The 27111-nt window shown below is 32.7% G+C and overlaps 1 protein-coding gene across 11 annotated transcripts in view; it reads right to left on the bottom strand.

Annotated features, from left to right (window-relative positions):
* Window positions 1-27111, bottom strand: part of LOC149907131 (protein sprint-like) — a 171735-nt gene that overhangs the window by 68532 nt on the left and 76092 nt on the right. For 3 of the 11 annotated variants that reach the window (XM_090103513.1, XM_090103502.1, XM_090103504.1), the window contains exons 1-2: window positions 23258-23456; window positions 13321-13778 (exon numbers count right to left, since the gene is read on the bottom strand). The exons of 7 other annotated variants lie outside the window; for them this stretch is intronic. In XM_090103513.1, the coding sequence (XP_089959639.1) occupies window positions 13321-13727 (407 nt within the window). In that variant the 5' untranslated portion in view covers window positions 13728-13778; window positions 23258-23456. Of the gene's footprint in view, window positions 1-13320; window positions 13779-23257; window positions 23457-27111 lie in introns of those variants that run through there. One more of the 11 variants, XM_090103503.1, reaches the window with a different exon arrangement.

Below are 27111 nucleotides of genomic sequence, written 5' to 3'. Positions count from 1 at the left end.
GCGTGCATCGTCCGATAGGCGCGCCCAGACGAGGTATTACCCCGCCGATTTAAATATTTACGCTTCCCCTACAATTTAGGAACACCTGATGTTCAATGTGTCAGTGCCGTGTAGCTTTGATCGTTGACTATTATGCAAATTGTATTAAATACCTATTAAACTTACGAGACTCGTTTTAAATATTAATGGCATCATGTCTGAAAGTGGAATAGATATACTGCAAAGTAAACTAGAACAATTATTATATAATTGCATGAATAAATATTTTTTAAGGAAATATATGTAAAAGCATTACGATAAGCCATTTATTGCAAATACATATTATGTTGCTTTTATAGGAAGTATTTTATGTCAACATGGCACTTTTAACAACGTCTACGAAAAATTTGGAAAATTAAGTCCCTGTTGGTAAAATGCTAATGACGCTTCGAATGAAAAGTGATAAGGGAATTTTGGAATCACTTGAAAATGAACGGGATAATTCTGTACCTGTTATTCAAAAGCCTTCATTAGTGTATGCTAACAAAGGCAGAATAAAGCCTAGTCGCACAGGTATGAAGGAAAAACGAAATGCTATATTTCGCTGGTGATACATTCATAAACCATGATCTCCATTAGCCTGTCTCATGTCTGTATTTTGATTAATAGTTAGTTTTGTTTCAACCACATGATTTTTATTTTAAACTCTTATGTTCATTTCACTCTCTATGTAACTTAATATCAAACAAAGCGAATTAAAACTAATTTATTACCGGTTTTTTTTTAACACAGGAAGCTGATTATATGATCGTTAATCATTTAAAATTGTAATGTTGTTTATTATAAATAAACATGATTTCTAACCGCACGACACAAAAACATTCAACACGTTGCTTTTATAGAGGAACTGGCTGTGCCTCGCGGTTTTACCCGCGCGCTCCTGTCGGTCTTAGCTTGATGATATATAGCCTATAGACTTCCTCAATAAATGGGCTATCTTACCCCGAAAGAATTTTTCAAATCGGACCAGTAGTTCCTGAGATTAGCACGTTCAAACAAACAAACTCTTTAGCTTTATAATATTAGTATAGATTAAAAGAGCATACAAATTGCAAACACATTAAAACTCCCAACATACAACATGCATTACGGAAAGGGCAATCAGAATACAATTAAACACAAGTGGACTCGTGTTACATTGTCTCATTAATATGCAAAAATTTTCAACAGTCCCGTCGAACTACGTATACATAATTTATACCCATTCGATTGTAACTGCGATAAAAACTATGCAAACGCTGCAGGATTAAAAATAAAAGGCTTCCGTTAAAAGTCGGTGTACAATGTTCGATTCATAAATCATTACGTGGATTCAGGTTTCTAGTGATAACTATTATAATGAGGACTTTTATTAATTTAGCGATTAACCGATCATATTTATTTCTTTTTATTATTAGTATTGTCACTGTACAAATATGAAGCTGTGATTATTTTGAGGTAAATGCCAAGAATAATTATTTGGAAAAGTAATTTAAATTTCCAATAATTAAGATTATCAAAGAAGCTACAATAAACATACATTCGTGTTTAAAATACCTATAGGTAGAATCAATCGAATTTGCGCATATAATTTAAGGTTATAATATAATTCTATAGGCCAATGACACAAGAAATAGCCACATTCTGATCGAATTATGTAAGAAGATTATCTACATTCCCCAAAATATACAAATGGGCACAACCGGTTATTCAATAAATCCGTTTGATTTCTGAATAACATTATGGATATTAAATCCTCCTCTCCGTATGGCGTATATTTGATTTTGAATGCTGAATTGTAATAACAAATTGTGAGGAATTTCTGGTTCAAAGACAAGGAGAAAAAGATCGAGTCTATACTTTTAACTCTATATTAATTAAAATAAACAATAAACTGTACCTAAATCTCAAGAGTCAATTATATAGAATGATATTCATCAATCAAGATTTGGTTCATACTAAGTTAGAATATTTTGGACAGAAAGAATACATATTGACCTCTGGATTATTTCCAGTTTTAAAAAGTAAGGAACACGCTACACCTAATGGATAAGCCAAACAATATCTGCATCATGTTCACAGTAAAACTGTGCACGTATAAATTATGCAGCAGACTGCAACATCTCTTCAAATTATCATATAGCTACAGTTATGCAAGAGGCACTTAAGATCTAATGATAATGAGTTGCCAGCTAATTGATATTCCGAACAATGGTTCTATGTAATAACAAATGGTGCTTCCAAGTACATAATTAACACACGAGCATAAAATTTTATGTATGTATAATGAACGTTAATTTCTCAATAATTTAGAGTAGTTGTAAATTCGCGATCTTAACACCTACCGTTATAATAGGCAAGATTGAATGGTAACAGTAGTAACACATTGATATAATAACTCTGCAATCATTATTTTACTTTTGACACATTATGTAGATACTCGTTAGTAAAGCTATTAGAAACACCTTTAAATTTAAAATAATTATAGAACCATATTGAAGCCTGCAAGTTGAGGTGCTAAACATATTATGATCGCAGTGGTTTCAACAGATTTAATTTGATTTACGATTAAGAAACATACGATAACAGAGACGCACTTAATCTCATGCTCTCAATAGTGTCTAATGAGGGTAGGGCGTAACGGGATATTCCCACAGACGTATTTGATTCAATTTCATTATCATTCTGGCATTGATGGATATAAACATGCAGTTTTGTAAACAAAATTTGAGGTCAATGACCGGCATTAGGTATTCAAGTATAATGTTTCAAAGTTTATGCCAATTTTTACGCGGTCGTTTGTAATATATTATACGATCTAAAAATATAAAATATTAAAACTAACTTTAACTAATGTTAAAAAAATATAAATGAGTAGGTATATCTAACGTTTTGTACCGTCGATTTTGATATAGAAGAGGATACAAAAACTTCAAGTTGAAATGAAGCAGTTTTTATTGAAAACTTAGGACTACAGATACCAACAATATCTAGATTCGTGGCACAAAAAAATCACAGAAGTCCAAAACAATATGTTCAAAACGCGTATAATACACCAAAACAGAGCATGGGAAAAACGGCAATATCAATTTGCGAACATGAACGTTGATTTAATAATCAAAATCACTGCAGCATTCAAAGTGCAATTTCGTTATGGGGCTGATATTGAATCTGTGAAATGTATTTGGGTATACTCCAGGGATAATACGCCAAACCGAATCAACTTTCTACTCGTATGCTTCTATTGTATATAGGTATGTAGGGGTTTTATTTCAATCATTTAGAAGTGCTTGTACGCATAGGTACGGAGACGGGAGGAGCTCTAGTTAATTATTATTTTCAGTTGAGGTGTAGGTAAGTATACCCTGTACAAAGTAATTTTGATTATGCAAGCAATAATGCTTGCATTTTTGTAACAAGGACTTAATGCTGAATCTAGACATTCATTCATTTTCTTAGCGCTAATATTTTTATCCGTAGAGCAGATAATAAAGGAATTTATTATTGGTCATTAATAAAAGTTATAAAGTAGGTTGAGTTAAATCATTAGAACCCCGTTAACGAAAACATACAATTATAAATCTTAGTTTCAATCACATCAAAGTTAAATGCTGGTTTAATATATTTATGCAAAGCAATTTATACGACTTATAACATAATTTACTCGGATAAAATTGAGTAAAACAAAATTACAGTCGTTCAGTTATGACTTAATTACATTTGAAATGCATGTAAATTACGTAAATTGAAATCTGTATTTTAATTATGCCCACAAAGCATAAATTACTGAAGCCGGTATGCAATTTCAATCACCGCCGCGACTAATCCAAACATTATTAAACTGCACGGAGATCTGAGCTATGTTTATTAAATATCCCGTAATATGGGGGCGACCAGACAATTAGGGTTGTCCAAATGGCTCGGGAATAAAGCTGTCAATCAGATGTGGTTATGCGATACTGACCGGAAGGGACAGCCCTGGAATGGTATTCAATATCGGGATTATATGAATGCTTATAAGTTGGAGGTTTTGTGTTACAAGAGAAATTATGTTTCAAAGGGTTAATCACATATGTTGTGTACTTGTAAATATTTTTACGACTTCTTTCAATGTATTGTGATATGCTTTGAAAAGGGGTATCTAACTATACATTGCGATTGTAACTCTACCAACAAACAAGAGAAAAAAGAAAAGTGTTAAACATAAATATACGATATCTACAAATAAATAACCAATGAGAAATAACTTTAATTATAGCTTAGTTTTCAAAAGCTATATTGCACTTGTACTCGCTATAAAAATCTCCCTCTACGTTTATTGTATGTACCTCGTAGGCGTTGAATGTTCATATCTACAGCGAAGTATTTGCAACACTACAACTACAGCCATTGGAAATAAATTAAACGCACACTTCAATATATCTCTTAAACCAGACAGACCTCTAATTGCGTCTATGTGCCATCAATTAAGTCACGAAAGATAAAAAATAAAATAAAAATTCTTCGCTTGTCTAGCCTCCAGCTCTTCGAAACCTAATACTGGATGGAACGGCACCCTTTGCAGCGCTTAAGGCGCTGTGACGACTATAAACGTCCTTCCGTACGACTATTATAAAGCGATGTTAGTGCTACACTATTGTCGTAGGGGAAGAGATTCTGTAATAAAATAAACTTTAAGTTATGGGCGTTTAGGTGAACAGTGGCTAGTTCTGATCGCTTCGGTCTAGAATTCGAGTAAAGTGCATTCGTTTATTGCTAACCCCTCGCATCCCTTGTAAGTTCAAGCTATTCTATTTTTATTATTCTGTAAATTTCTAAGTGAAATTTATAGTGTCCTTCGTATTTTAACAATAAATAACGAAAACGAATTTCAACTTCTAAAGCACTCGTTGGCGACAGATATTGATTTTCCGATGTTCCATGATGATAATGAAACATAATTCTAACAAATTCAAAAGTCGTTTCTTTAATAAATATTTCCTTAAGTATACACAAAGCTTCAAGGGGTAATTTGATGGCCGCTCCAAATTAGCCCTTTAGGCGTTTTAACAACAGATTGAATGAAAGTAAAGCCCTCGTTGGGAACAAAATACATCGATTGCGTAAGGGAGAAGCTTTTTTACTTTCCTTAATTTTATGAGCGTGTAATGGAAATCCTGATAAGTACTGGGTTTGTATTGTAAATCTACTTAGTATCAGCTACTATATGAACAAATATATCATACAAAATTATATAATTTGATTTACATAGATATTAATTTCATAGAAAACGCTCAAGAGTACCTAGATGTTATGAATATAAATTATAATCCTACCTAAAAAGCTTAAATTCATAGAAAATTTCGTACGCATTCCTAAGCCTTTCTGTTATCCAATGACTAAAATAGACTAGACGATGCCTCAGGTCGATAGAAGCCTAGAATTCGACTTGTTTTCTATTCTGGGATACTACTAGAATATGTATGCAGCAATCTCGCTTATGGCTTGCTTGCAACCTCGTGAACTATTTTTTATAGTATTGACTCACACCGCTACAATCGGTTTATAGTACGTAAACGAGGAAAATGGAAATCGAAGTTACTAACAACTCTTTCTATGATTTTGTGTTAGATTTTATGTATATTTTTTCTACTTTTTATTTTTCGGGATAGATAATTTAGCGTTTCAATGTTACAAACACTGAAATTTATTAAATTGAATTGTTTCTTCTATCAAAAATTACTAATAGATAATATATTAGAGATGTTTATTATCTGTAAAAAAATATATTGTTAGACACTTATAGTTAGTAATGTTTGTTATAGCATATCGTAAAGCTAAGTACACCTATAATAAAATACATTTTCAAAGGTAAGATTAATTATGGAGTGTTTCCAAAGCAGAATTTACATATGAAAGTAGACTTTCCCGTTTAATTACTATGATAATGGATGGGAAAATAGGCCAAGTGTACTTAAGGAAAGAAACTAAATGTATACTAACAAAATGAATTAAAAACAAATTGATGGACGCTAAGACGAATTCCCTTCACTCCATCAATTGGTTTGATGGATGACATTAACTGATCGACTGGAAAAGGCTTCCAGTTTAATTTATTTGCGAGTCATCAATTTTTAACAAGAACGACTCGTGACAAGCTCTCTTAAATATGGGACTTGTTGTATATTGGTTCAATTGCTTATATGTTTCGTTTAGTGAGTCAATTTCGTAATAGAAAATGGTTTATTGTATATGTGCATTTAGACTGGTCGAGGGCAATGTTATAACATGGATCTACTGAGGTTTCAATATATACCACAAACTATACACCTATAATAATTATAGTGGGCGGTATATAGCCACCCTTACCTTATTAACATTATTATATACGTTATATCAAGGTTATAACATAGAAAATTATTACTAATCTTTGCGTCATTACAGTCATACAATACCCGTGTAAAATACAAGTACTCAACAATAGTTTTACCAATATTACTTATGTACCTACGCGTAGTATACTATGTATAGTGTATACGTAGATTACGTACTACACAGTAGATGTGTATTTTTCAGAACGTTGGTTATAAATTTATAATAAATGGCTTGGTAAAAACAGTTTTCCCAACATCAAACTACGTGGCTCTACGTGCTATGGTAATATGAGTTATTAACTAGGTCCAATATGAATCATTAACAGCAAGTCCCGCTCCAACTGCACTTTTAATTAGCATACAATACCTATGTTAATTAGTTCAACTCAAATATTATTCATATCATAGTCATCCTTATCCAAGTAGGTTACCAGCTATAATATGAAACAATTCATTTATTATGATAATGTATGGTGATTTGGGACAGTAAATATTATTTGATATATGTATCTACTTTATTTAAAGAGCATCGGTTTGATCTCAATTAAATGCATTCGCGGGTAATACAGTCCAATACGAATAGCAACAAAATAAACAAAGGAATTTGCTATCGAAATATTTAATAATAAATATTTGACTTACGTTAATGTATTCTACTTCTATATGAATTGGTAATTATAATACATTTACATTACGGTTACATCAGTTTAATTTCCATTCATGTTTTCGATCACTCAATATTACAATATCTACTATAGTCTATTATCTCCAAACACAAGCTTATATTGCTCTTAATTAATGCCTGAAGCGATTCCACCTCGGGCCTTTATCTTTTGATTGACCTGTCGTTCGCTACGTATCATCACTGTACTATGCAAAAATCCGTATTAAACCCGTCACGCAAGCTTAGCCCCTTTTCCAACATATTATATACTATTTCCGCGTGTATCGTTTGGTCCCTTGCTACGATTTATTTGTATGCTGTTCATGTAGATATAAGGGAGTAAACATGTGCGTTTGACTGAAACAATGTGTAGCAATTTTGATGAATTGATTGGAAAACGATGAACGTAAAATTAAACAACAGACTTTAAAAGTGAAAATGAGTTATTTGCTTTTAAATGAATTTCAATATTTTTGAACGATTGCATTTTTTTTGGAATTTGTTGTAAAATAAATTAACGACAAAACCCCTTCGAAAAATATCTACAGTGTATAGAATATTTTACGAAGGTAATTGGGAAGACTGCGTCAATATAATAAAGAGGAATCCATTTTTCCTTACACTGGATTACGTGACTCAAAAATACTTATTAGAAAAGGGCATACAAACATGTTTTTTGTAAGGGTTCACAAAGAAAATGATCCAGCCATAATTGAAAATAGTTCTAAGTAAGAGCGACTCATGCTTTCGCGAACCCGGGAATCCGTATCAATACAAACATCAGTGATGAGTCAATAGCGAAAAATTTTCCTCTTTTCTTATCAAATAAAAATCTGTAAGTTTATTGTTTATATGATCTTTGTAGCATTTCAAGCTGTTACTTGTGATGAATTGTAACTAATACAACATCAAGATATTAAAACCTTACTGTTGCGAAGAAAACGGAAAATTCTACCAATATTGGCGATAAAAAATATGCCCCGAAATTTTTCTAAAGACTTTATAAAGACTAATTAAATATTTTGAAAACATTAGTACCTACATATCATTCATCCAATTACAAGATGAACGTTTAAACTGATGACGTCACAACAGTAGGCATATAACATATTATTTAAGAGCATTCATGCGATACGGTCACTTTGGAACAATTAGTGACGGCGCCAATTGGCGAGTCAATGAACACGACAACAGCCACACGCAAAGCTTACGATAACAGCTGATAACGGACTGAATGAGTCGACTAAGAACATTGAAACATGTGGTACGTCTTTTTTGAATAAAAGTTTGTTTATATTTACAGGTATAGTTTATGATTTAAATGATAAAATGTTGGTATTAATACAAGCTTTCTCATCCTGTGCTATCACGTTAAAATTCCGTTAACGCGATAGTCATCTCTCATTCGAATTTCCTACCTCCACATCAACCCGTTCATGTTTTGTTGTTACGATAAAAAGTAGCCTAAGGCATTCAGCCCTGCAACTATCTCTACAAAAAACGTCACACTATCTCCATACAATCCGTTTGTCCAGTAATGGAAAAAGGTTGAACAACACATTTACACTTTTAATATTAGTCCAGAAGGAAAGAATTTGTAACTGAATCGTGAACTCTGAAAAAATTATATGTAAGTACAATATTCTTATTTAGGTATGGTATTGTAGGTAAACAAAAATATGAAAAATATTTCCTTTGTTTATTTGGCTTTATCTTCAAACAATGGCTTCATCTTCGGTTTGAAAGTTCGTTTGTTTACAATCGTGCACCTAATTATACCTACCCATTTATTTAGTACGTTACGTTTTGGTACAATTATCGGTAGTTATAATACGAGGGCGTATAATTTAAAGTAACAGTTAAAATGAATTAGGCTCAATTATCTCATTCGTAACAATACATCGACACCAGTTTGTTAAAAGAGAAAATTATTTCACATCCGATAGAATACAGAGCTTAACAATACAGTATTGAGTATATTATTTACATGTATGTATGTGCTGAGTGCTCCCAATAAAATTAATACTTCTTATTTAAACTTGAATGTTCCAGATAAAAAAACTTTTACAAAACATTATATGGGTTATTACGTACCTTTGTATAAAATATGTGGTAATTTAAAAGTTACTTCGTAACAAACAATAATATTTGGAAGACAGCCAGAGTGTCGAATATTACGTTAAGATTCTTTATGTCATTGATAGTAGGTACATAAGATATAATGTATTATAATTCAGCTTTAAACACCAAGCCAGCTAAAAGTAGAAAGCTACAAACTTACACAATGCAGATTCCATGACCATAAAACTATGTACAAACTACAAAACATGCAACAGATGTGCTATATTAATTCTTTTTTGTTTTCACCCGGCTAGCTATGGGATAACATGATATCAAAGGCATTGTTGAATACCCACAGGACATAGCTGTCAAATTGTTAAACCCATTCCGTGCTATATAAAAGCTTTGACACTATCAAGCGTGCATGAATACAGGTAAAACAGGTAATATATATCGCATTGATATCGAAGAGAATGTGCATAGTGCATATTTGCATAACAAATACTATAGGGCCCCGTTTGGTATCGAATGCACGTCCATACGAGCTGTGCTCGCCAGACCGTAGCCACCACTTTCAAACGCACCCAATTTTAGTCTAGAGTTTCTTGTAAAATTTCACGCTAGAAAATGCTGACATTATCACGTTTCTGTCAACGGAACGCATTACATTTTATTCATGATAACGACCGACAAAATCTCACGCGATCATTAGGTATATCGTATATCATGTACATAATTGCGGTTCATAAAAACTGACGTACAAACAACATCTCACTGCATTATAATGATTAAAAAGTTTAGATAATGTCAATTATCAATCATAAAAAGTTGATTTCACGAAAAATATGTGTGTTGTAAGTAGGCACTGTTTGCTAAACTGTTTTCTCATTCCAATTAATTGTTCATACTTAAACAATCCTTCATACATTTTAATTATGCTTATACAATCAGATAATCCAAAAACAGACACGAATATTAAATCAATGTCAACTTGAAAAGGATTCAATATCCTACTTTCCAAGTTTCCACTATTGATCATGTCATAATAATTGTACCATCGCCCATAACCGATCGAGAATTCATTACCTAAATGGGTGACGTCCCACGGGATAGAAGATCCGTTGTCGCCTCTGGGATCCTTTCTCCGAGACGAAGTTATTGTAATGAGTGCGACGGGGATATTTATGCTCTGCCATGCGCCCTGAAGGCTGAATACACAATAAGTAGGCTCAGCACGAACTTAAACCTAAGATCAATAATTTTAGTTACATCGAACGTAAGCGAAAGGATTCAATTTTCGAGCAACGCACGTGGTGTTCAATGTACCGAATATTTTCTGAATCGCAGTTCTCAGCTCGATTGAAATCACAGAATATTCGGGACTTCAATAAAGGAGATGTATTTACAGGGATATTTTGTAGCCGTGTTTACTTTTTAAACGTGTATATGGGTACATTGTTTGTTATTATTTTAAAGATACGGTTTAGATTATACGGGTAGAGGATATATTTATCCTCTTTATAGAATCGCGCTACTTATTCATTTAAAAACTATTAAAAATACATTTAAAATATTCTCTGTAACGTATTGTTCAAAGTAATTAAAGTTACACAAAAGCATGTGAACCAATGTCCTCTGAAAAGGGAAGAATTTAATAGCCTCGAGGTTTATGAAAAGGGGCTTTGGATTCCTTTGTGAATAGTGTAAGATGTCCCCTTGCGGAAGAAAATTATTTTTCCCGTTGCCTCTATCTTGCTATCTATTTGAATATGGCTATTTTAATAATGGACAAGCGAGACAAATTGTAATACATATTTTTTTTATTGTTTTTTTTTTTATGTCAGAGAAGCAAAGGAGCAGGAAAATACGATCAGAATCTACTAGAATTATGTAACATTCAACTATTTTAAATTTGTTTTGTATAAAAGTATAATTTATAGTGAATTAAACAAGTATAACAAAGCAGCGTTCAATGGATACAGAAAGTATCTATATTTACGAAGAAAGATAATCGTTCTAATGCGAACATCGTAATCAGAGATTTCTACTTTATCATCTTACGAGAAATTATCTTGTATTGCATTAAATGCGTTTTCACTTTCATCATCTATTCGCTTTCCTTACACCTCGCATGACTGATAAATTCTACAAGATTATATAAAATATTAGTATTAACAATTAAGTATATTTTGAAGAACGTTCGAAGTATATAATCTTTCAAACACAGTCTTAATTGGATTTATAATAGTAAAGCTTTAAAATCTCTAAGACATTTATACAGTTCTTCAGTATTATGGAGATGGAGAGGCTGTTGTTGTTAGTAGCCATCACAATAGAGAAGATAAGGTCGCTGTGATGTGACGAGTTCGCATGACAATACTAATAATAATTTGATAATCGAGATGTTGATTGATTATAAAAAAGAGTTATAATGATTCATCACTAGTCTTAAAATTAATATTATTTATTTTATTTATAAGTGGATTTAGACTGCTGCTGATAAGGTTTCTAACAATTGCTTGAACTTAAATAAAAAAACATATAAGTAATGTAATTGTAATGATACAAAAAACAATTATTTTTTCGAATTTGTTCGTCGTTACGCTGCAGTCGTGATGGTTATTAATAGGCACATAGAAAAGACAATGTAGTTGCATAAAACAACAGAGTTAGCGGTACGGAGAACTAAGATAGCCCTCATTGTTACGGAAAGAGATTTATCTGTACGTACACAGACGTATACTTCCGTTGACTATGTGCAACTTAAGTGCATGTATAATTAAGAAATAAGTCTTTAGATACAATTGTTTTTGAACGCGTACTTTAGTATAGTGATTGTTCCACGTATAGTCCATTTTTCAATTGTTTATACTTACAGAACGATGCTAATAGAGCCTAGGCGACAGACTATGCTATCTATAGTATCGCCTCATATAGCAATGTGTATAAACAATAATAGTGATGACTGATGAAGAACTATTATGAATTTTTGTTTGCTTATATTTCAAATAATACCCTTGTTACACTAACAGTAATATATTCATCATCATTAATATTAACCGCCACGCAAGCGATCGTGTACTTTTTGGTCGTGAGATATGTTTGAAAATAAATTAATTCCATATTTTTAATCACCCGTTCTTGAACCCTATACTTATATAGATACTATATGATTGACAACCATTGCTAGTTGTGGCTAAACTCATAATAAGTACAGTTAAACAAAAAACAAAACAATAGCTTGTTGAAATCACACGACCTTGAATTCATTGCTGAATATTTCGTTATTAACAAACTGAGACAAAGCGATCGTTAGCGATCGTTCGGGAAACAAAATGTTACGTAATAAAACTATTTGAGCGAGGAACCACTAAATAGAGCGATAAAGCTAATGTTAGTGACGTCAAATCATGACGCGATAAAGTTGTCCCTTAATAAAACCGGTAGTACTAAGAGCCAGATTATAAGACAACGTCTTATCAACAACTAAGCCTACCCCAAATTGAGCAGACGAGAATTATGGACAAACTTTCTATCGACTGCGAATAAAAATAATGAGGATTCCGATTAGATCAATCCTGTAAACATTGGTACGGACTACGGACCCAATGTTGACTAATAATAAAATTACGTAAACCAATGAATCAACAGAGCGCGATTAATCCAGTTTCAATTGTTATATGTATATGGTTAGGTAGTTTAGTTTCCATAATCACATTTAAAATATTCATACTTTCTTAAGTTCGGAACGAAACTAAATCACACCCTTGTAGAAATCGTTTGTAGTATTTATTAGATTCAGAATCCAATGTTTGTTAAGCGTTTTCAGCTAATAAAAGTAATATTAAGGGGCCCGCCGAACGGGAGGAAATGAAAGCGACGAGAGAATGAAATTGGAAAACTTGTTACAAAATTACTCGAGATGAAAAAGAAAATAAATAAAGCCTAGAAAAGTTGAAGCTACGTGCTCAGATAAGCTCCTCTTGTTTACCTGGGGAATAATTTATGATGTTTATTTCCTTACGTTCGGATTAAAAACAATAATACGCTATAGTTATATGGGATATCCCTACACTTTGGCAATATAACAGATTCATTGAATAATCCCATCAAAAATTTTGTTCACAGATTAACTTTTCACTCAAGAATACAAATTGGCTATTCAGAGGGATTAAGCGGGTCCTTATTAAGTATGATGGATGAAATATTACATCGCAGACTCACCTTTTATTCCAGTTTCCGATCTCGGCGTAGCGGCGGCCGTTAGAGCATCCGCTCCTCCTCACTTCATTTCCTTTAAGCGTCTGCACTGAGTTCCCGTTAGGTGTTAATATTCCGTTCGAAGTATTATTGTTTCGCTCCCGGTTCCTCGGAAAAGTTCCTGTGCCAGAGCGAAATGTGCCCAGCTGCGGAGGCTCTTCCAGCGAATACTGCTGAAGTGGAAGGGTTACGTTTCCACTCCAACTCTTTCGATTTACGGCGAAAGTTTTAAACGTTCTATTCCCATTCGTCGGCGACGGTGTAGCACCACAAAAACTACTTCGGTTATGGCTATTCTTTATGAACGAGCTGTTCTGCAACGCGATCTGAGGCTTGATAGGCACCAATGGTGACGCCTGGTCAACAGACATCGTACTTTTAGTAAAAGTAGACGCAACCTACTTTTTCTATCTACATTTTGTCTGTAAAAAAACAAACCAGTTGTTAGAATCGCGAAGTTGTATGACAAAGATAAACGGTATCATCAACACAGTTACATTTCCCTAGAACGAATTAACCTAGCTTGACACTATTTAGGTCAATCATGAGTCATGTTTAATAAATTAAGCAAAGCAATAACTCTGCATAGCTCTGACAATGCAAAATAATAATAGACAGATGTCTTAACAGACAATGAAGGTATTTAGCAGCATATAAGATTTATGAGTTCGAAAGACATTATACTGATGGCAGGAATTCTTATTCCTTACAACAAGAGCACAGCGCCAACGTTGTAATGATCAGCATTAATAATTGCCCAATTGACATTGTTTAATACTCAAACCTCGCACTAAATTGTTGGGCGTATTTAAACTTCTGTTTTGTACCACTGGTTCTTTATAATTTTGCTCCCATATTTTATAAGTGATCTGCCCAAAAATACGCTCGTAAGAGTTCATTTTGATCTCAATGCTATAAGTTTGTACTGCAAATAATGTAAGAAACGGTTTACGTACTACTTAAATCGCGATTGAACATTATGATAGATATACTCTAAGACACAGTAAGAGGATGTTGTAAATAATCACCGGATACCGTTATTGTTATCAGGGTTGTTGCAACTAATGCAGTAACTAACTGTTAAACAAACGTTAAGGCTTCCTTTTCTCTTTGTAAACCACTCTTCGATTTGTTACGCTATCGTTTACTGCAGTAGAGTGGTACCTAAATGGATGGATAAAAGCTTCGGTAACCTTGAGCACTATTGTGGTTATCTAGCTCATTTAGCATTGAATAACATTGTATTCATATCCGTAATTACGCTAATTGCTGTTGAAATTTTTATTTTGTTGACAATAGCATTCTTTTTAAAACAGTTTCGTAACCGCAATACTACATTGGACTACTTTTAAAACAAAGTCGTAAAATAATTATCTTTTGTAATGTTCATATGCGACGCATTAATATCGCAGAGCTTTTAAAAGTCAATTCTATACAGACAATTTAATTCAGCCACGAAAAATAAATTCTACAAGAGCCACCAAATACGTTGAGTAATAGTGAGCTCTTAGAAGTCAAATAAAAATAAAAAAATCCAATTGAAGAAATCGAAACGAACTTATCACCGAATAGACTAAGAATTTGTAGTTTGAAACCAAATGCAGTCTTCATATTATACTTCCGTAAGCTACATTCTAATGAGTTAATTCTCATCTTAGCAACCAGATGTGACCTTTGTTAACACGAGCTTAAATCGTATAATCATTCAGCAGTGAAAAGACGTTCCTAATATGGTTACAAAAAGCTAACAAGATTGTTCTGACCCAGTCTCTTGTGCGGACACAACCAATTTGCATCTTGACCACTCACGCGTCAACATCTTGAGGTTATATAAGCATTGTGTCATAACTTGGCTTATATAATTTCTCTTTCTTTGTGATTTGCGCCGGTGTTCCGTTTAATTTGGGTCTGTTTGATTTATTGTATACTGTTTGATAACATAAGAGTTTTACGAACATTCCAGCATATTGAAAAGTTAATTTATAAACTGCTTTTTCATCAATCCAACGCAATTGATACCCAATAGTGTAATGACACTTACAAGAACTTACCAGTTCTTTTATTAAATTTAATGTAGTACATCTCTCTAGAAATAAATATTTTCAACCATTTCATATTGAAAATTGAATCCTTTTTTTGAAAAACAAAAGCTCAAGCACTTCTATATATTTTTTTCATATTGAAAATTTGATCCTTTTTTTGAAAAACAAAAGCTCAAGCACTTCTATAAAATTCAGTATGGGAATAAATATTCATTTCCCCAAGATAACGTCGTTCCATAATTTATAACTATCGAAGCAATCAGCCTGCAATTACATTAATCTTTCATTGGCTGAACTTCCTGCTGGTGAACATAGACGTAACTGTACCAAGTTCTTGCTCCACACAGGAACCACTTCTATAATTTGATAGTAAATATCAGAATTTATTATCTGCACTAAGTAGATTGTATTTTTTGCAAACGTCGTATCTTAATTAATTACGCTAGCAGTCCTCAATTTATCCCTTTTTCATTTTGTTGCTATTGGATACGCTTATCTAATTGGAAATTTTAGAAAGATTTGGAGATTAACACCAGTAGATTGACACTTTCTACATTTAAAACTTCATTCTTCTTCATTTTTTACCATTTTATGAAAAAGCACGTTCAGTTCACAAAATTTAAGTTCCATTTGATTATCAAATTCTACGCGTTTTACGTGTTAGTCATGCTCACATTCAAAAGTTTCGCAATCCACTACTGAATAGCGTTATGGCATAATAATCCAACAAAAATAAATATCTCGGCGCAGTCGACCGTTTATCAAAGATTAGATTTAGATTGCCTAACCGAAATTGAAGAAAAATATTTTCGTACAAGTTTTTGTGGGTTGTTTTTGTGTTAAGTTGCGACTTTCGTAAAGTTAAAATATGTAAGATATATTCATAGGTATTTTTATCATGTATTTGAAGTATTAAAGGTTCATATTGGTTGAAATGGTTGTTAATCATCTCAATAGATGGCGCGCGGTGTGTCCCTTCAGACACATAAAACTGAAAGAATAGAATAAATTCGATTGCTCTGGCGGGTCACGAGTGGCTGAGTTGGTCAGGCATCCGCCCCGGAATGGCGCGAAGGATGCGGGTTCGAGTCCCGCCTCGTGATCGAATTTTTTCTATTCTTTATAAATTTATATTTATAAAGCATTTGAATGCCATAAAACCAAAAATATAAATTCAACAGTATTAAAGGTTTTTAGGAATTGTAAAGTCAAAGTGGTGAGCATGTTTAAATTTTTTGTCTAATTAAGTGTCCAGGCAGTTATTGCATTTAACTAATTTATATCAGTAAAAATTCAATATTTTCCTGAATTATACGATAAAGCCGGTCATATATTTATCCAGTAAAATACGGTTCCGTAAACATGTTTAAAAATTCCTAAGGCTAGACGTTTCTATCTGCATGGACAATTGAAGCATAGCAGTCTGCGCACGCGTGAATTTTATAAGTGTTGCGTACTCTAGTCTGATAGTCTCTACCACAACCCGACTAAAAGCATGGGGTTGAATACTTGAGGTTTTCTTGGCGCCAATTGTAAACGCATCTACGCACGTTCTCTGATGCATTTTATATTCATGTTGTAGTGTAGTAAAACTCTGTTTTCCTACTAAATGTGTACGAAGGTATATAAAGAGAAAAAGATTGACTATTAGTTTGTGTTTATGGTGAAAATATCAAACCGATTCTTTTAAGAATTTTAACTGGTTCTATATATGATTTGTTCAATTAACAGAAAGAAATAAAAATGATATTGTTTGTTACAGTTTAATACATAGTTACTATTAAATAGATATTTTTCATTCAATTCATAAATCAAAGTCATCAATTAAAGATAGAACATCCACAGGATACGGGATCACACTCAGCTAAGCGTAAATAATTTAGAAAAGTCAGACATTTAAGTCTGCTTCAATTATTATTCTCATTTATAATTAAAAACATAAATCCTTTTTATTTACCTGACCACGTTCGAGCCAAACCGGTTACAGTTTATAAAATTATACTTACATGCATTTATTTCAAATAGGTACTGAATAAAAAGTAAACACAAGATGTGAGTTTATTTCTAATATAAACAAAGCTACAATAAAAACTAACGATACAAAGTAAATAAAATGTAATCGTTAATCACTCATTAAGGAAAACGATAAAAAGTTCCCCGATGATTACGAGCAATCATCGAGATGTTAGCAGAAAGTTTTTCATCGCATATACCTCGCACCAGTTTGTTTTTGTTTTACAAACAACCTTTAAAAGGACATTAATATTCAAAATCGAAAGGTGTATCAGGTCAAATGTTCAACAACGTGTTTGTAACATCTGTCTGTGTGCCTGTGTGGTTTGTGAGCAGGTGAATTCGGAGTTTTTTAATGCATTACCTAATTGCAATAAGACACTGTTATATAATTTTACGCATTTATTATAAGACAGGGAAGCATTTATTTTTATAATTTTAATAATTTAAGATAATAAGTTAATTATATGCTTCAACAACCTAGGTATTATTTATATTTTCTAAATTAATTCTTTTTTAAGATAGTATGTACTTGTAAATGTACTTTAGAATTGATTACAATTTACAATAGGTAACTAAATGAAGATTGAAAACAAAACAATTAATGGCGACATTCATGACTAAAATACTAAAACAAACATGCATTATAGATTTCAAATAAAAATTAAGTAAGCAATAGATATGTTATCTTCTTAAAACGATCTGGTATAAGCCGTTATAAAGTGAAAACCGATATATTTCTAACGATTTGAACCTCTATTTGAAAGCCGCCCCTAGTCCACAGTATAGATCAGGCTAGACTAGACTGCCAGGTTCTATCATGATTCATTCAACGCTATGCGACAATTGAACCACATATACATATATTGTTATGATACAAGTTTAATAAACCGTGAATACGCAGGTGCTATAACATAAATCTCGCCACATTTTACATGAATTATGAACGTATGCATTATTGCTGCTATAAACTTGTAAAGCATGCACATGTTAACGTGTTTTTTGCTTACAAAAACAGCATTAACATCTCCTTTTATTTGAATATTCTGTAGATTTTTTTTCTTTATAAGAAAAGAATAAGATTGTCATATATTTTTTTCAATTTGTAATCTGGGGATCATAGTAACTATTTCACCGACCTATAATGGGAGTAATTTTAAGCTTGTCGTTAAATTACAGAATTGCTGGATACCAGACAACCCTTGCAGCCATTTCGAAATGTATTCTTAAGTTTAAAGGAACAAAAATCAATAATCATTCACAGGAAAAACTACGATAGAAATTCATTTTATAGCTGACATAGAAATCTTGCATTTACTTTTACTGCGTATGTTTAGAAGTTTCGTACTTCGTAAGTGAGTACCCGAAGTTGGATATTTGCGCAATGTCTAAGTATGCAATGATTGTTTATCTCAAAACTTTTTATTAAAAGATGAACAGCTAGCTTATTTCCCTATATGTTCCAAATTATTCTTCTTGTCTCATACATTGTACAATTATTATATACAAACGTAAATAACTCATCTAAAGAAGAGGTAGTGTGAACAATTCATAAGCGAATAACTATTTTCTGTTTAAATGGATGAGCCAAGTCGAGTTGTTTCACAATTCATTCATCAGTCGTGACTTACTTAGTTAGTTTATCAATGAACGTTATTACGACTTACACCAAACTTGTAATCTTTTGAATATATTTCACGCTCTAATTTTTATTCCGGTAATGTCGGTGTCAATGTTATTTACCTAATTTTAACATTTAAACACACATTATACAATTGGAAATGCGTTTAACGTTACTTTAGAATATAACGATTAGGTAGTATTAGATAATGGATTAAACGTTTAACCAAATATGTTTAATGATGTGAAACAGTGAAAGTTAATCAAGTGTTTTGCATCTTTTTATAACAACAGGCAACTTGTAGTAAATTGCTATTATCTACATTGCTGCTATTTGCTGCATCAGAAACGAAAATTGAAAATTCATTTCAAACCAAGGAATGTCTATAAAACTTGTCCCTCTTTTAAATAAACAGGTAGCAAAACAAAACCAATTAACAAAGAAAAAAACTTTACAAAAAACAAGCGAAGCACGTTAATAATTCAAACGAGTAAGTATATATCCAAAAATTGTGCGAACGTGACGAATTTATCAATTGGGCGCTACCAAACAAATTGAATAACCAAATACGGTGTTTTGAGAAAACAAAACAAAGTTGACAGCTATATGGGTCCTGAGGCCTCTTTACCTAAGTAAAGAATATCAACTGGAGTGCTTATCAGAATTCAAGTCACGACGCACGCAGGAAGGCAAATGCCACAATGTGTTTCGCGACATCCGACTCTCCAATAATATTTCTATTATTGATACTCATCGGACCCCAATCTTGTTTTGGGATGATGACAAGTCCACGTGTGTAATGTGTGAAACTGAGATTGTTATCATTTAAATTTATGTACACAAAATTGGAAGCGCGACGTGTCTAAATTATTTATGGTTTCGAGTCGAAATTATCTTAAAATTTAGCTTAAATACTTGTTCAAGTTCAATAAATGTGACTGGGATAGTCATTTTTTACAGGAATTTTTAAAGAGAAAAGTGCGGATTAATGTAAAGTAAAACATTAAAGCTAAAAATATGAATTAATACCCTCTCAATCTCTTGGTCTGGATAGATCATATTTCCCCTAAAAGATGAGAACTTTCAAAAAATTATAACACAATTTGTTAAGCGATGAAACTTGCCGGAAAAGAGCTCGCTATTAATCATTGGAAAGAAAATAACGAGACGCTATTCTCATCTTTTCAGAGAGCATTTATTATTCTACGGAGTTTATTTTTTCAAAGCTTAACAGAGATTGAGGAGCATTATTAATTCGTTTGCATTATGTCTTTATTGTTATAGCAATGGCACATTTAACTATACTTAGTCGAATTGCTATTATAAAGATTGAAATATTATTTTGAAGGTATAAACTGTATGATTTTTTCACGTAGAAAAATATAGAGTAGGATTTTATACAAATTGAAGTAAGACTTATCTGGCTGAATACTGCTTCCCCAGACAAAATTGGCATGGTAAAAAACTAATCTTAAATGGTAAAATCTTCACTGTCCTTTGTTGCGATTATTACATTTATGGGTAAATATATTGATTTGTTAAATTACTGGTTCTTCCTTTCGTCAATTTCATAGTGCTAAACTTTTGAGTTGGATAAAATAATAATTATCTTTTAAAATCTTAATGGGGAAAACAACCAAAAAACTGTTTAACATAGAATGCAACGTGCCGTATGTCAACTGTGCCTTATTAATATTAAAGACACTAACCAAAACAGGATCATTAAAACCAGCTCTCATTCTCAGAATTTGGCCACATCGAGTTTCGGTCGGGAGCTCTAAAGACAAACCGCTATGTGCAATATATGGCATGCAGAACAATGGGCATCGTTGTTCCGGAACGACCGTGCGAAAGACCAATAAACGACCGAAGAAAACGTTCGAACGCTAATTAAACTACAAAACATCATCACCTTAGCAAATCGATGTTAATAACTCAAATATTATTGTGCATTCGATACAAGAACCTTGATTGCGGAGTCATGGCATTTCGTAACAATCGGACATTCCATCGCGGCGCAGTGCAACGCCCCTAAGATAGACCTGCACAGTTTACTGATCATAGAGACTTATAAACAATTTACTGATTCAATATACGCTTTTGATGGTGATATAGCTCTAGCGTTCTAGTCTGGTGCGACTTAAACGGCACTTAAAGTAAAACCGATAGACAAACTCGTCGCTACGGTTAATTAACATTTCCTTGTAACGTTGCTTTCAGGAAGTGTCTCATCTTTGCCTACAGTATTTTGTAAATGAAACGTTGTTGCAAAATTATTGACAACACGTGCGTTAAGTAGGCCGCTTGCGTAATCCGCAGTGGCAACTAGCATTTATCAAAGATTGTTGCCCTCACAAGTTAATGTCTCAAATAACTAACGCGCCTCTCTCTAACGGTACAAGATGTTTTGCGCCCGCATTGTTTTGGCTATCATTTATTAAGTGTATAAAGAGGACTAAGCAATTTTGTCTGTCGGTTTTTTGTGTGAGAAGACAGAGCCGTTTATTAAATAAACGTTCAAGAATATCATACTCAGGAGCCATTCGTAACAATACAAATGTTAATAAGAGAACTTTTTGTTTGCCTTATTTGCTTTATTTGAGTAACGAAGGCAATTAAAAAAACAAATCAAACAATAACGTTAACATCTCAGATAAGATTTACTTATCGCTCGTTATCTATGCTTACACAATTTTCAACGATTTGGTATTTCTTTTTGGTCGTTATTTCAATATGGAATATTAATTCTCGTATTTCACAGCGCACCAGTAATAATTTTATAGCCTTAATATCAAAAGCTGATGATTTGTTCCGCTGTATTTTAGCTTGTAAGGGATTATCGCTCCTATCCACAATTGAGGCCAGTAAGAGATGATGTATTGTTAATGCGAAATTCGTAGAAAAAACTAGTTGCCAATACAAAATAGGAAGGGGAAGGGGGAAGGCCAATGTCAACGACCTACACCCCGTGGTCTTAACAATAGAACACAAAAAGGGTCTTATGACGTAACAATTGGTGCTCGATGGTCAACAAATGCTGATAACGTATTAAAGCTTGTGAGCTGCGACGCGTGCGCAATTCTGTATGCACCGGATTGCATTACAATAGGTATTAAATTGATTTATTGCCATAATCATGTCATATAAACATAAAAATATTTATTACTAGCTTTCCACCCGCGGCATCGCCCACGCAATCAAAGCATAGTTCCCGTTCCCGTGGGATTTCCGGGATAGAACCTATCCTATGTCCTTTCTCGGGTATCAAAATATCTCTATACCAAATTTCATGCAAATTGGTTCAGTGGTTAAGGCGTGATTGAGTAACAGACAGACAGACAGACAGAGTTACTTTCGCATTTATAATATTAGTATGGATTAGTATAATCAACGTGCAACTGACTTAACGTACCTACGATTGTTACTATTTTTTGGAAGGTTATTTTTTCTCCGTCACCATCAAAGTACTGAATGGGATTGGGCAAAAAATTATTAGTAGCTGGATTATGACTTAGGAAGTAATTTATACTCGCTTACTTACATGAAATAACATACTTAGGTATGTGCGTTTACTACTAATAAATGTGAGGTAGCTAATTTATTACATCAAAGACACAACAATTGGAAATAAAAAGGCTTTAATTCAGAAGGTACAGTTATTTTAATCTTAACCTACCAATTCCTCTGCATAATAATTGTGTTCAGGGAACAAAATCAAATTTGGAGCGAATTAGGAGTAATTCATATTAGGGGTACGGTAAACCAGAACTTGGGGACTATGCCGATCAATTTCAAGGGTCCCCTTTCCTTATATTCAAATCCCTTTTTGTCTTTCATTTCATACACTCATTCTGTAGGCGCCTGTCAATTATTGATCAATGCACAAGCGATGTGTAATTCATTGCAATAAAGTACTTACATAGTTGGAATTTATTTACAGTAATGTTTATATATTAAATAGAATACGAATATGAAAAATCTACTGATAAGGATAAAATCCATCTATTAGATATGTATGTTCTAAATAATAACAAACTACCTTCGTGCATTGCAGACGCATAACCAATACTTAAATAGTCGATAAGTCTTATCACTGCTGATAAAGCAACTGTGTTGATGATATCATTAAGGACATTCGTATACATCTATGAAAAAAATAAAATTAATCGAACAATTATTCATAGATAAGTAATAATAAAAAAAATGTAAACAAAATAATACGTACTAAAACTGTTGCAATCACTAAGCAAAATAAAAACACTATAACTGAACAAGCACAAAATAATAACTTGCAAAAATTACCAATGAACCCGCGAATTTTAGCACTTAACACAATACGACGATATCAAAAATTTCGTGTTGAAATTTGATATGTGTACGACAAAAACACAGCGAACCACAACGCACGGCGAACGAAAGGCAACTGACGGCTGTGCCGGCAAATACAGTAGCTAGCTATAGCTCTATCTCTTTTCCAATACGCATGTCCGGAACTAGACCCTTGCATGCACTAAAATAATATTTACCCTTATTAAAAAAGTACTGGTTACATGCACAAGGTCAGATTGCAACATCAACCACGAAACTCGTTTTGCACCTGGGTTTTTAGGTAATTTGGGACGAAGGGATTTTAATTCGAGCAAAAAGTGTACCTGTTTCGATTTTTTTGTGGAAGTTGTTAAAATCAACAAATGTTTTGAATAGCAAGCGTGTCAGGTGAAACTCCATTAATTTTAAAATCATATGCAAAAAATAATAATGCTCCTTTAGAATTATTCACCTGTGTGCTATTTTACCTGTATTTTGTTAACATAATCACTAATCAGATATTAATGCGCAATTTATAGTGTTACGTAAAAATAAACACCAAAGAACTTTAATATTATAATTTAAATTATATTATATATTTAAAAAAAATTATATTATATATAAAAAAAAATATTATAATCCAAACAAATTTCATCGAAAGATACCTCGTTAGTTAGATAGATAATCGTTAGATAATCGTTGTTACTTATTTCGCGTAGAATCCAGGCCATAATATCGCCTTTATTTGAAATTTGTATCTAATATATTTTTATAATATACTTATTATAATAATTACTAAAATACTTTTTTTATCAAACAGTTACATCTTCCTTCGCAATATGTTTAATAAGCGTAAGCAATCAACATTTTTTGTTAATTATTGTCGATTAATAATAATTATCAAAAAATGCATTGCTTGCCTGCAATTTGCGACACATATAGAGTTGCCAGTACGCCAATTATTATTGTTTGTAATTATAAAATAAAAATGCTTGCTTTTGAGGTCCAATAATTATATAAGAAACTATCGAAATAGGGCTCCCAGAAAAATATTAGGTATCTACTTATAATAATGATAATCCATTATCAAAATACTAGGTGAATTCGCCTAGGTCAAGCAGCATTGAATTGCTTCGGATATGGCTTTTAAGAGTATAATCTATGCTTCATTTGTAGATGTTAAATCTTCAAAGCTAAAAATTTATCAGAGTCGAGGAGCATTATCTGTCCATCGCTGACAAAAAGAAGTCCTGTATCAGCTGGCCTCATGGGCGTAGCCACGGTGGGGCAGGGTGGGGCACTTGCCCCACCCTGGCTCTGATCTGGAAGGTACCTAACCAAATCTAAAAAACGTAATTATCTAGGTAGTTAGGTACTGACTACCAAACTTAACATCCGTTAAAAAATTCTCACTCGAAAGTCGAAAGTTGTCAGTCGACACAAAAAAAATGCGATCTAAACAAAAAGCTTGCGCTTCTATGTTACATGATTTAAACCACTTTTGGTGCCAAAAAAAGTAGTGTAGTAGGTACTGTTACCCCATTCAAAGCTGTTTTTATTTAGCCAAATTCGCACTAAATTTCCCATCCAATTTCACTTTTGTTTTAGGATAAGTTACTGACCATAAAAGCACAAAATGCTGACAGATCCAGGTGGAGCTACGCTCACAATCTTACATAAAAGTTTTTGGCCGATAACTCGGAAACTATCCATTTTAAGGCAAAAAATATTGGGAATTTTTTTGTAGGTTGTAAAATTTTTACACCTTTTATAATTTCTAAACTTTATGTAAAACTTTCCGTTTACGATTTATGGCCTATTTAATGAGCCGGTTAATCATCTTTGGCAAATAACTCTTTAAATATTGGATTTATCAATAATTAATATATTATACCTACATAATTATTATGCATTATCTATTTCTTAAGATTACTTTATTTGAAACTTTTTTTCTAATCCTTTTTGAGTTATTTAACGTTTGGCGATTAATAGTAAATTTCATGTATGTTTCGTATATTATATTTCGTATATATGTTTCGTATATATTCTAAATAATATTGAGTAGTTATTTTATATTCGGATGCAAGAATAAAATAAAGGAAAATATTTTTAAAAAATGTATTAAAAATTTTCTATAAGTAAAAAAAAAATCAAAAATTTTGCCGTTTCGGAAACGGTGAAAATCCACTTGCATTGGAAATTTCTTCTTCGTTTTTATTACATCCGTAAAAAAGCTTTTGGCCTGCCACGTCACCCGCCGAGCCTCGGCATTTTTTGCATTATACGTGGAACAACTCAATAAATATGGGCACTAGAAAAAAAAATTCAAACAAAACTTGTAGAGAATAAAGTGACCTAAAAACTATGTACATACATGCATTTTATTAATTAATCCAATATTTTAACGATCAACCGGTTCATCAAATAGGCCATAGCCCATAAAAATAAAAAAAATAGTGTTTTACAAAAAAATTTATATGGTATAAAATATGCGAAATTTTACTTTCTACAAAAAAGTTTAAGCAACTTTTGCCCTAAAGTGGATAGTTTTCGAGATATCGGTCAAAAACTATAAGATTGCGAGCAATGCTCCACCTGGATCTGTCTGCATTTTGTGTTTTTATGGTCAATAAGTGACCATTAACCTAAAACAAACATGAAATCGGAAGTGCAAGGTTTTGCTTTATTTACTGAGTTATTTAAAATGGTTCATTTTTATATTTACATAGACCTATTTTTTATGGTAAAAAGGAATCATATTATTGTATTAGACAGATAAACTATATAATATAGGGATGAAATTTGCAACATAAACGGCTGTAGGTATCTTTTGTTTGTTTTGATTTATTCATTATTATTTCTGCTTGATACCGCCACGTGATCTTGAAAAAAAAGGTATTTTTAGACAGACAGACGCACAACAAAGTCTGCCTGTCGGTTTGTCTGTCAACACACTTTTTATCAGGAACGCGTAGAGTTATCAAACTGAAATTTATATCGAATACTCAAGTCTACGGTCTCTTAAAGCTGTGAAAAAATCAAACTTATAAAGTTATAAGCCAACGCAATCAAAAGATACAGCCAAGCAAGGAATCGCAAGGGAATCAAAACCTACATTGTACCTACTTCCCGTGAACACAGAGTCTTGAAATTTGGTTAAAAGCAATGTCTTAAAGCACAGATAAAGGAAAAATTGCTAAAACATACATTTTAGAGTTACAACATAATAAAAAGTAGGTTTATTCGGAGCCCTCGGTGCGCGACTCCGACTCGCACTTGGCCGGTTTTTTTTTTGCCCCACCCTGTGCCCATGGCTAGCTACGCCCATGGCTGGCCTCCCTCAAAGAAAGAAACTAAAAAACAATCATCCAAACATAGTCATAAAACTAATCACTAAATTGCCAACGATAATCCCTACTACATTGGTAACTCAATACTTTCTTGTCACTTTCACTAGATATCACATATGGGACTGCAATGAAAGTGAACATTGTCACCGACTCAATTACAATACACAATGGGGCTTCGGAGGTATGGGAGAAGTCCACACTTTCAATATGTAGATTGGTAACGCTAATTTGGAAATCACGATCGAACCTACAGCCCTACTGAAGGCATAGCGAAGGTACCTAATAGAAAACGTAGAACAGTAATTAATAACTGTGGATATCTTATATTTTATTTTTTATTCCTTTACTCAGGGGAATCCACAGGTTTAAAATGAACAAGATCAACGAGTACTAAAGTAAGGAAGTTACAAGAAACGTAGCA

This window comes from Colias eurytheme, chromosome 7, assembly GCF_061535395.1.
Source record: "Colias eurytheme isolate Ceu_HAF_F1 chromosome 7, ilColEury1 Martin Lab GWU primary, whole genome shotgun sequence".
Taxonomy (NCBI): Eukaryota; Metazoa; Arthropoda; class Insecta; order Lepidoptera; family Pieridae; genus Colias; species Colias eurytheme.
Note: the sequence above shows the minus strand (reverse complement) of the source record. Positions and strands in the feature narration are given on the sequence as shown.